This window comes from Typopeltis vanoorti, chromosome 8 (assembly GCF_054136105.1).
Source record: "Typopeltis vanoorti isolate ZY-2024b chromosome 8, IOZ_Tvanoo_1.0, whole genome shotgun sequence".
Taxonomy (NCBI): Eukaryota; Metazoa; Arthropoda; class Arachnida; order Uropygi; family Thelyphonidae; genus Typopeltis; species Typopeltis vanoorti.
In genome coordinates this window covers 92,492,863-92,505,811 of record NC_143556.1, presented here as the reverse complement: position 1 = coordinate 92,505,811, position 12,949 = coordinate 92,492,863, and the positions used below count along the sequence as shown (strand labels likewise).

Genomic DNA, 12,949 nt, shown 5'->3' with positions numbered 1-12,949 from the left:
ATGCAAAGATAGGTAGGGTAATCAGGAATGCTGCTGATATACATTACTTGCAGAATGATTTGAATAGGTTGGAATTGTGGGCATGTGAAAATGGATGCCAATTCAATGTCAATAAATGTCAAGTCATGCAATTCGGCACGATCAGATATCCAGTGTTGTGTTATATTGGTGGGATTATGCTAGAAGAAACTGATCAGGCTAGGGATCTTGGAGTGTTAGTAGATAGCAAGTTGAAGTTCAGGGTCCATGTAGCAAAGATTGCAAATACAACTCAAAAAGATAACTGGAATGCTGAAACGAAATTTGATATGTAAAGATAAGGATGTCATTTTTCCTCTTTACAAGGCCTTGATGAGACCTCACTTAGACTATGTGCACAGGTTTAGTCCTGGTTTCTGTTGTGATTCTGAACAGTTATTAGTGGAGAGAGAGAGTTAATAACTTAACACGTATAAAGCCAACAGTAATAACTTTAATGAATTAAAGGTACGTACTGAAAGTAACAGTACATCATCATCAGTGTAGAACTAGCAGTTAAAGGAATGGTATTCAAAGTACAGAACAGTCAGTGGATTACCAATTAAAATTGTTGCCACGTGCCAGAAAATTAATATTAATAAAATATTATTAAATAATTCTTAAACTATTTCATTGATGGTTGCATAAGATAAGAATCTCCCAAACTTTTGAGAGAGAAAGACAGTCGTTTTGATTCAAATTCGGCCAATGTAACAGGGCTTCACAACTTTCTTTGAAACGGCATTCATATTTAAACTTGCATCTGTGGAGAAGACAAGCTTTATTCCACTGGATATTATGTTTAGTGTCAATGCTATGTTGTGCTAAACCAGACTTATGAGGTTTCATGTATTTGATGTAATACTGATGTTCCTTCATAGTTTTTTCCACAGAACGTCCTGTTTGTCCAAAGTATGATAAATTACATTCACACGGTATCTGGTAAACACCAGCTAATGATAGGGGTGCCAGTTTGTCTTTTGTAGATGGCAACGAGTGAGAAATTTTGTTGATAGGAAAATATGTGGGAATAAGATGATACTTCTTCAAAATTCTGCCAGTAGGTTTTGAGATGCCTGAAATATAAGAGATTGGAACTCTGCAGTCTGTTGAAGAATCCTGAGGTGTTGGAACATAGGAGTCAATTATCAGCTGGACTTGATTATGTTTGTAACCGTTAGATTCTATTAACTTTTTTATAGTGAAAAGTTCTTGTTGTTAGCTTAAGGGGAGGAGGAACATACTTTATGTGCTCTATTAATTAAAGATTTGATAACACTGATTTTTTGAGAGGTGTGATGAGCAGACTTTTGATGAATGTATCTGCCAGTAAAGGTAGGTTTTCGATAGAGACTTGTTGACAAAGTACCAGAGGATGTGCGTGTAAGGAGGATGTCCAAGAATGGTAAACTACCAGCCTTTTCTTTTTCCATGGTGAACTGAATGTGTGGATGAAGGCTATTTATCTGTTGTAGGAATGTGGCCAAATAGCAACGACAGCATCGACATAACGAAACCAAAGAGAAGGTTGGGGATGAATGGATGAGAACAAGGTGTTTTCCAGATGTTTCAAAAAATAGTTGAAGTATCATATTATTCTCACATATTTTCCTATCAACAAAATTTCTCACTCGTTGCCATCTACAAAAGACAAACTGGCGCCTCTATCATTAACTGGTGTTTACCAGATACCATGTGAATGTAATTTATCGTATAATAAGTTTAGTTTAATCCTTTATCCAGGTGTAAGCAAAAAAGTTTGCATCTGAACTATTTTCAGGACTGGGGTAACTTAATATAGTGGCTAATGACTTCATATCACTTGCCTTAGTATTGAGTTACCCCAGTCCTGAAAATAGTTCAGGCACAAGCTTGTTTACTTACGGTTGGATAAAGGATTAAACCAAGTATATAATTTCTTGGTATCTTTAATTTATAGTATAACCAAGTAGAAAAACTTCCAACAACTTTCTCTAATCCAGAGAGTATTTTAATAATAAGGTGTGACACCAGTGGTGGCTTGTACATAAGCACTGCTACACTGCAGCACCCTCCCAAGTTACAGCTTATGTTTCGACATTGATTGAATAGTTAATAATTGGAATTGTTCAATTAATGCTTTAGATTGCAAAACAAATGCACTGTGATGTAACGCAATGTTGGAATTATCACATTCGGTCAGTTACGACTAGACTCGCCATATTCGTTTGCACTTGTCGCTGCACATAAAAAGTGAATCCGGCACTGCTCAATGAGCAGTGTTTTGCTACAGATTAATTGTATGCTTGCACGCATTATTTCTGTGAGATAGGAAACTTTTATTATTGGTGTTTGTGTGTGTGTGTGTGGTGAGGTGAAATATTTTTGGTTATTCTGTTAAAATAACATATAATTATTTATTTATTATAGATACAAGGCTGAATTATGGCGAGTGCCACTGTTGAAAATATGAAAAGAATTATATTTTCTGTTATTGTTACATGAAAAATTTTCGTTACACAAAACAAATGCACTGCAATCTGACGCAGTTTCGGAATGTCGAAAGCGATGCTGCTTGTTGAGCAGTATCGCTACAGATAAATTGTATGCTCGCACATGTTATTTATGTGTATGAAACTTTTATTATTGGTGTGTGTTCGAGGGTGAAATATTTTTAGTAAAGCAATTTTTTTAATACATAAATTTACTTATCAATAAATTGGTTACTAATTAGGAAAAAATGAATTAGTTTTCTTATTTTGTATATGCAGCATCCCCACTTAAAATTTTCACCGGCCACCAACATGTGTCATCTTTTGGCTACTCGTATATGAAAATATGACTTCTGCATTACTTCAACCTTAGTATCACCTCTGGGTCTGGCTCCCACTGATGAGACCTCAAAGGTTGAAGCCAGTCTGGTTAGTGACCCTTCCCATCGTGCATAGTATTGTACGTATGCAAGGAGATGTGCTTTGCATTATTGGATACTAAGGCAAGTGACTGAAAGGCATTAGCTTCTTTATAGGAGTTATCCCAGTCCTGATAATAGTTCTAGCACAAACTTGTTTGCTTTACACTTGGATAAAGGATTAAACCAAGTATATAATTTCTTGGTATCTTTAATTTATAGTATAACCAAGTGAGAAAACTTTCAGCAAAATCTCTCAGAATGCTTTATTGTATTCAGAAGCGAGCAATTTGCTTAATTGGTGAACCCTTCCTCCAATGACTTTCCCATAGATGCTTTTGTCACTGCAATATGCCTGTGGTATGGGTATTTCCATGGGTGCTGCTACCATCACTCCACTTTTTACCATCACTACTTTTATTTTGATGAATATTGCAATGAATATTTTGTATTCATTGTGAGCTCCAGCATAGACTGAGGATGCAAGCTGCTGTTGAGGACACACTTTGGCACACTATGTGATGATGTTGGGATTATTTGCCAGTTGACCAGAATGCCTGCTGACTTGTTATTGTGTACTACCTGGCAATTGGCCTGTGGTACAAGTGTTTTTGCTGATGTACCCTTAAAGTAAAGGAAGTTTGGAGTCTCTGAGTGTGTGTTGCCATACCTTTGAAAGGTATCATCACTACATGTAGAAGGGAGAACAGACGAGAAGAATTCCTCATCTAGAGACCAAACATGGCATTCATTATTTCAAGCTTTCAATAAGCATGTTGGTATTTCACTGAGCAGCAAAAGTCAGTCATATATCGCTTAGTGTGTCTAGTTGACATTTCCTCCAAGTAAGAAGGTATCCTTTTATAATGGGAATACTTGCTGGGTTTGCCAGAACCCTCTTTTTTGGAGACATGCCACACCACAGAAGGTAGGATTGACTTGACGGGGAGAGGCTATATATTGCATATCACCTGTCCCTTAGAAGCCCATAAGCAACTGATGGCATACATTGTTAATTTTTGTATTGATGCCCCAATAAATGATGAAATGAAGGTGGAATTACTTTGATGAAATGTTGTTATTATTTTGACTTTTATGATGATATATATTTTTTTTTGTTGGTGATCCCTCCTTTGGAATAACCAAATATCTGTTGGTTTATTTGATTCTGTTCTTATAGATTACAATGGCGAGATTGATATTATCAAATTATTGATTCTAGAATGTGGTTTGGTGTCCACATTACCTAAAGATGACTCCTAAAATTTATAAAGTTTTCAGAGTAGTAGTATTAAATCTGTGCAAGAAATTTGCAGCAAGAACAGGCAGTAGACTTGTGACTAGACTTTAATCCATATGTGGCTTCAACAGTGCCCTCCTGCACACTGCTATACCTGTATTCTCTCTCTCTCTCCAGGCATGACCTGGCAGAGAAAGCAGTAGCAGGATTATATGCTGACCAATTAGGAAGCCTCCAGTTGCATTACCATCCAGTTCAGCCCTATAAGTAATCCAGTAACAGAAATGACTTTACTGCTATAACCCCAAGTGGAGGAGATGGTGGCTCCTTAATTTATTAATAACAATAAATTATTATTACCTGCTATCACCTGCATTGCACTTCAGAAGAATGGGAAGAGGAGATTGTTAGTATGCAACATTTGGGTGCAATGGGAAATTAAGTTTTTTCGTAGGGTTGTATACATTACCAATGAAGTTATTTCAAATGTATTCTAATTGTTTTGGAGGAAATGGCTCTTATGGGCAGGAATTCAGGTATATTAACGTATATGTGGAGTTTCATGTAGACTGTGTGTTTAAGAGAGAGAGAGAGAGTTTAAATCTGTTTAACTGTATGTAAGATGTCCAAACCATGTGGCCAAATATCAATACATCATTATATATTATATATAATGTATTATATATAATGATGTATTGATACTTACCATATATATGTGTTAGCATAACACATATATATGGTAAGTTTTAGAGGGACAGAGCTTAATACTTGTTCTCAAAGGATTCCATGCATTTGATTTGGAGGTAATCTTTTTTATGACATGCAAAAAATCTAATTGAATCACTAGTTTAAATGGCATGGTAATGTTGGGTGGGAATTTTTTTTTTTTTTCTGATTATGTTAATATTTCTTTTTTTAAGATTTTTTTCACTATGCCAATGCTTGTGATAATCAAAGTTGGTTATAAATGTTTTATGTGTATGTATCATTAGGATGCAATAAATGGTTGTTAATATTAGTATCTTATTTTTAGGTATTTGAACATAATTTTGTTCATGGAGATCTCCATCCAGGAAATATCCTTGTTGAAAATTATCATCTCAGTTCAAAGGGTCACATTTCTGCAGATAAATATTCCAAGTTTGTGTCAATTGATTTGTTTGATTCTATTCTTATAGACTATAATGCCAAGACTGATAAGCCCAAATTAATAATTCTGGACTGTGGCTTGGTGTCCACATTACCTAAAGATGACTTCCTAAAATTTTATAAAGTTTTCAGAGCAGTGGTATTAAATCAGGTATGATTATATTATGGGCTCTCATATTAATAAATCTTAATATCTGTTTCACATTGAGGGCCTTATAAGCACTTATCAATTAAGTCAGAGAGAAAGAGAGAAGAAAGAAACATTACGAAATATTAATACTAGAAACACTTACGTTTAATATTTTTATTGTAACATTTTTAACTGTTTCTTAGCCATTGTTAATACGGTTATAGGAAAACTCAAAAAAGAACAATTTAATTGAAAGCATGTGATATTATGTTCAATATTGGCTGCAGGAGAATAGCTCTATCTGCATTTAGATATTCAACATAAATTGATTTAGTTAATTATTTTTAAATTATAAATAAAATTTAATTACAATTATGGAACACATGAATGGTGAGTATTGGTTAATATAATTTCCCAAAAGTGAGAAAGTTTTAGGCAATCATTTTTGTTCAGATTCAGGTTGTGAATGTGTGCTTCACAGCTTTCTTTGTAGTCTTTCTAGAAGAAAGTAACTTTTGTGTAACACTTTGATTTTGTTCCACTGAATTCTGTGTTTTGTAGATAAAGGTTGTTTTGCTAAACCAGATTTGTTGGGTTTGTTAAGAGAAATGTATTTTCAGATGAAAAAAAAAAAGAAACAGCTATTACTTTTTTTTTTTTATGTATATCCTCAAGAAATGTATAGTACTTCACAGTTAGTCATCAGTCTCCTCAGAGAGTGTACAGAATACTGCCAACAATTTTCCTCCACATTAGTATCATTTGTCAGCACCCCAGTATTGTCAGATTTCATGTTTCTGTCTTCTAGTGCAGCGCTTCCCAAACTGTGGGCCGTGGCCCCCCTTGGGGGCTGTAGGTTTTGTTCAGGGGGACCATGAAATAATGAAAACAAATTGAAAATGTTTTAAGACTAAGTAGATTTTTTTCATCTTAAAAGAAACATATTTAATTTTTATTATTTATTATTTCTTTTTTGTTATTTTTTATATTTTAATGGAAAAAAATCACACATTGATGCTGGTTCACAAATTTTGCTTCCTACGTATTTCGGCGCTTAATGAATAGTAGTAAATATAGGCTTAGTCATATAAGTTTCATTTCAAAGCAGAAATCTAAGAATTGCAGTTTCAAATATTTCACCTGATATTGGTGTAGCAGTATTGAAACACATCCATCACATTAAATTGTTATTAAACTTCTTTTATGTTTTTAATTCTTTCTTTATTACTAATCGTTTTACGTTTCATATGCTTGTACTGCAAATGTACAATAACAATATATCTATCTATATAAAAATATAAGATACTGTGCCATGTCAAATGTGTATTTAAGATGCTAAAAATGTAATATTTGGATTTGATTTTTGCGATATTCGCTGTGCATGTTTTGTATTGAATATAAATACAATAAATATTATATTACTGTAATATATGTCTGTGTTATGATTTTTTTTTTGGTGGGGGCCGTAAAATATTTTAATTTTTCCAAAGGGGGGCCCCGACATTCAGAAGTTTGGGAAGCACTGTTCTAGTGCACTAGAACAGTGCATTTCAGTCTGACTGCATCTGGACTGATGCAGTCAGACTGAAAAATATCCAGAGGAAGACCAGAGTTTGGTCTTCCTCTGGATATTTTTCCTTCACTTTGCATCAAACACCTGTTTTGCTAACCCTTTTCTCTCCCATTCTGTTTAAGTAACCATACCACCTTAGATTACCTCTGCTTACACAGTGTGGAATGCTAATAATGTCTTAAAACATTAACTCATGAATTCTCAAATAATTCATGAGTTCAAATTGGTTTGAACCTGTCTTGTATACTGCTAGTTTTAGAATTTTGGCTAATTTCTCTCTGCCAGCTGAATAATAGAATTATTCAGTTGGCTCCTAACCACACCCTACTTCATGATTAGTTTCTGAACAAAAACCTATTTTCTGTTGGGTTTCAAGTCTCTAATGTGATCAACTTGTACATTTCAGTCTTCTTAAGCACTCCTAACTAAATCAATCCACCTATATCCTTCTTCTAGGTCTTTTTTCCATTCTGATTAAGTGACTGTCATCTTAGAAATAGCTTTACTTGCATTCTTGAATATTAATGTCAAATTCCTTTCTGATAATGATTCTGTGATGGTTACTAATTTTCCTTAGGACATTCATATCTCTGAGTTTTTGAATGTTTTGTTTCTAACCTAGCTTTTGTTAAGTATTGTATTTATGTGACTTATACTTAATAGGTTTGTTACTTGATTAAATCCTTTCTTATTCAAAACCTTACTCATTTAAAATCCTACCAGCTGCTCTACTGTTATCTCTTCCTATGCTATCTTTCTATTGCTATTTTACTTGATGTTGAAAGTTTATTTTCCACTTGGTTAGAGTATAATAAATTTAGTTTAATCCTTTATCTAATCCTAAATTTAGTTTAATCCTTTAAAAAGGATTAAACTAAATTTATTATGCTATTTTACTTCATTAGATATCGATCCTAATATGCTTATATCTAGGATTGTTTCCTCTTCAGATGCTGGCGAATTTATATTTTGCTGCACCAGCCAGTATCCTATAGCAGAAAAGGATCCTTACTCAGGAAGACAATACTAGATTCTGAGGCTTTCTTACACAATATCTTACTTTAACAGTGCCGTATAGATTCAGATTATTGCAGTTGTGACCTAAATCTATAATTATATACACTTTCTAATTCCTTCCCGCCAAAATAGGTTCTATTTTTATAAGTGGTAGTTTGGAATCGTAATCAGGCATGACTCAGATTTAGGTAAATATGACATGTTTATTGGCATATCTAAACAGAATACAAAATTCATACACTCAATTATGACTCAATACTAAATGAAACTCGAGTCAAGAGGTTAACATATTCTAAATTAATTAAAGGTCATAAAGCATGCGAAACACAATAACTGCATATTGGGATAGATAGCAAATGATATGAAGTTAAACTAAAATTCCTTTCTGTAATGCTATTTATAAGATAATATAAACAAACATTCTAATGTTACTCAGTTACTAAAATCCACAATTCTGATCTCATTAAGTTAATCCTATCACATACAATTACTAAAGATCTTTTCCAAACAATTCTTCTTACTCTCTCAAAGGAGGGTAACTTTCTAATTAGAGACTGTCCACAGAGTTCTTTAGAATACTGTTCTTAATTTCACATTCGCAAACAATCTTCTCTCTTCTAATGAATTTTATACACAAAAATAGAGTAATTTCACCTTACCGAACTTTTTCCGCGTCTTTCAGCACCACATGTACATCTGGTTACTTCTTGTCTATTGGCTGTCTATACGCCAATGTAGGGGTTATGCTATCTTCATTATTTCTGCCGAAAATGGACTTAAATCTTTGTGTTTCCGGAACAACTCGATGGGACTTCTCAGTGATGGCTTGATTCTGCTAGGACTGGAAAATTTTACCTTCAGCTCTGCGTAAAATCCTTCTCCATTTTCAAGAAAGCCTGATGTCTGACATCTTATCTTAGCACAGACGCTTCATCCCCTCCCTTTACGTGAACTCCCGCTAACTTCCGAGCCACCAAACAGGAAAACGATATGACAAGAGAGATTCCGATATGGCGCTCGTCCCCTTATATTCCTCCTTAGAGCACCCTCTTTTTCCTCAGTCCCCTTTGCACATGACCATTTCTTTTCACCCCTTGGGTTCATCCCTTGCTTTTTCCCCGACGCTGTTATGCTCTTGTATTCCCAGAATTCGCATCAATATACGTTCTGTGTACGCTACTGCCGCCAGCGTTACGCTGTACACATGTAGTTTTATACCTTCCAAGAATTATTATTTAGTAATTATTTGATGACTCACAGTTATTTTTACACAGCTTAAGTGAGGCTTAAATTAAATCAGATTATCCCTCTTTTAAGACATACTCTAAAAAAATCTTGGTATGAACACAATAGCTTAAATATATGGTACATGAAATAAAGAATACAAATTTTATACATAAAGTGAAGAAGTTTCACTTTTAATTTCAGCTGATGTGCAGGTATTTCTCTTTGTAAGTTTAATATGTTGGATTCTGAATGAATGATTTCTTTGCAAGATTCCTTCATTCAGGATCTAACACTTTCATATAAATTTACCATCTGGCTCCCAGTTATGGCAGTCTTACTTATTCTGTCTTTTATGTTTATTTATTTATTTTTCCTTCTGAACTAAAAAAAAAAGGAAACTTAAATAGTAGAAATGCATTGCATGTTCTATAGGTTCACTGTTGAAAATACAGTTAATGTCTTTTGCTTTACTATTTTTATTGCTGTTATTCATACCAAATTTGTCACAGTTGAATTTTATTAAACATTCTTCATTACTTATAGATTTATTTAAGAAAATGACCTCTACATCAAGTAAATAACTAAGCTCAGTTATCCTGTTGTTTTGGAAATGAAGTTTTATAGTATTATTTTTTAATAATGTAATCTATAGATTATATAAATATACTGTACAGCTTTGCTGTATATCTTATTTAATGCCAGTTAATCTTCTTGTATATCCTTCACTTTTGATTTGCAATAATGTATCCTTCTGTTATTTTATTTACACCATTAAAGGTTTAATGCTTAAAAAAATTTTTTTTTCATCATATTGTACCCTAAGCCAATAAGAATACAATTTGGTCAGCTAAATCCCAAATTGCCAGCCCATCCTTATTCGTTCAATATCCAGGTAGATATTGAACGAATAAGATTGAACGAATGTCTAATCCTCACCTTCTCACGGTGCACAATGTCAGATACCTGACATTGTGCACCGTGAGAAGGTGAGGATTAGACATTAGGTCAGAAGCCCTAGTCAGTTCTCTGCATTCCTTTAAAGGCTATGTGGAGGTCTCCTCTCAATTATATAGCTTTGATCTTTAAGCACCCCCCCCTACCAGGAACACTCAGTAGGTAAATACCTCTGCGATTCTCACATTCACTTTATTTTCCTTTTTGTATATGGGTACTATGCGAGCTCTATTCCAGTCATCTGGAATCCATCCTTCTGTCCAGGCTTTCTGAACTACAGTGCAGCAAGTGCAAGACTTTTTATATCTCCTTACTTGAGCATTTCTGGTATTATCCACTGGTATTATCGATTATCCACTGCTTTTCCATACTTCAGCTTTTGATGGCCTTTTCTACTTCAAATATGGATATGCATTCCTGATTGCATGTCTGTTGAGTATTTTTTACCACTGTGCTATTCTCACTGCTTGTTTCATTTAGCAGTTTCTTGAAGTACATACTCCATACATCAAGGATATCTTTTTCTCCAGTTTTCATGTCACGTTTATCATCTCTAACTCCTTTTACAGCACTCTTTTCTCCATTTCTGAGCTTTTTCAATAGTCTCCAGAATATTTTGCCACCTTCCTGATATTTATTTTCTATGTCCTTACCAAAATCTTCCTATGACTTGTTTAGCTAATTTTACAGTGTTCAGCTTTCTTACATTTGTCTCTATATTCTCTAAGAGCACAAGCTGATTTATTTGACAGGAACTTTCACTGTGCTTTCTTCTTCTCCTTCATTGCCTCTTTAACTTCCTGTGTCCACCATGGAGTTCTGATTTTTCTATCCTTGCAGACCTCGCCACATGCCTTTCTGGCTGAATCAATCAATCAATGTTTTCTTCTTGGCTTGCCACTGAATCTCCAAGGTTTGGTTCCTGTTCTCAAACTCTTCCTTTTTTTCTTGAATAATGTTTATTTTAGTCTACAGTTCATATCTGAGAGCTGCTCAACTTTTATTCGCTTTTTTTCATATTGAAAAGAAGAACATGACATGTTCTTCTTTTCAATATGAAATTCAATTTTATCCTGCTCAAGACTAAATAATGACCACTTCCAATTTCAAATCCTCTGTACACTTTAATGTCCTGCACCAGTGAGAAAACATCACTATCAACAATAACATAGTCATTGAGACTTTTCTTATTCCTTGCCTCTTCTCTCTATGCAAATTTGTGCATATTTTCATGTTGGAACATTGTGTTAATAATAACCAGTGCATGTCCTGAGCAAAAATCCAAGAGGTATTTGCCATTATTATTAGCTTTGCTCCTTTCTCCAAATTTTTCCAAAATATTTCTGTATGCCTGGCAATAATTTCCTACTCTACTATTTAGATCTCCAACAAGGACCAACTTTTCATTGTATCAGTTGCTTTCTCTAAAGCCTCAAAAAATTCCTGCACTTCTCCCTTAGTATGTTTTTACCTCTGTAGGACCTTAGGCACAAATAAGACACATTGTCCAGTTCCCTATTCTGATATTTGCCCACATCACTCTACTTGATATTGCCTGCCATTCAAGAAGATTGGCCCTGTATTTAGTGTTGAATATTATAGCTATTCCTTCTTTTCCCTGAATATAACATTTTGTATTTATTCTTAGAAACATCTCACCAGTTTTATGTCAATCTGGTACTTATTCGTTTCTTTGCTGTTCAGGCTCTTATGTTGATAGTACCAATCTTGAACTCTGGTGTTGAGTTGGGATGTGTTTTGGAATTTGTTCCAGTAGCTGACTTTTTGCTCTTCACCCTGGTTCTCTGGCGAAAACAATGGGGGGGGGGGGGGGCTTATTTAACTGGGTGACACCCCAGCGGCATGAAATTCTATCATGTTGTACCATCATTTTACTTGTGGTTTAAGCAAATAAGAATACTGTTTGGCTGGCTAAATCTCAAATTTGCCAGCCCATCCCCATTTGTTCAATATCCAGGAGATACCTAACAGGATACACCATGAGAAGGTGAGGATTGGACGTTAATTGAAAAGCCCTGGTCGGTTCTCCGCATTTCTTTAAAGGCTATGTGGAAGTCTCCTCTCAGTTATACAGCTCTGAATTCAAAAATATATTTAGATTTTTATAATAAAATATTATAATTTTATAATAGTTATATTTTTAGCAAATTATATTCTTTGCTTATTAGTGAAATAATACAATTTACTGGGTACAGTACTATACTTTCATTAAACATGAGTATCATGTTGGAGGTTTAATGCCATATTTACAGCACTAGGAAATGATTAAAAACTAATTTTAATGCTTCCAATATTTTGTCTCATTTACTGAAACATCTTCAGGGATTACAAGTAATTCTTATAATACACAAGAGATACATATGGGTGACTAAAGTCCTGTCTATGTGGTGCACTCTCTATGGGCATTTATAGGTGGCCTAGGATGTAAAGTGGGATCTCTGATAATTAATGCTTCTCAAATTTTAGGAAGTTTTATGCAACCTTATTTTTTAAGTTTGGTTGATTTCTGAGTGCCATTGCAGATTCTAAAAACAGTCTTTCTTTTTTGAATTTACTATGGTGAAACATTATGGTTTTTCTCCAGGAGATGCTATGGGTTGTGTCCAAAACATGGTCTGCAAGGCCAGATTGACTATAGTCATGATTGCAGATGTGTGACTCTTCTAAATGGATGGTTGCTGATTTACCTACCTGTCTGTCTAAAGTAAGCCAGCTTGCAAGAACAGGGCA

The 12,949-nt window shown here is 34.3% G+C and overlaps 1 protein-coding gene across 2 annotated transcripts in view; it reads left to right on the top strand.

The window, feature by feature from the left end:
* LOC150104195 (putative aarF domain-containing protein kinase 2) overlaps positions 1-12,949 on the top strand; it is a 176,937-nt gene that overhangs the window by 146,858 nt on the left and 17,130 nt on the right. For both annotated transcript variants that reach the window (XM_090396824.1, XM_090396823.1), the window contains one exon: positions 5,182-5,448. In XM_090396824.1, the coding sequence (XP_090252950.1) occupies positions 5,182-5,448 (267 nt within the window). The remainder of the gene's footprint in view (positions 1-5,181; positions 5,449-12,949) is intronic.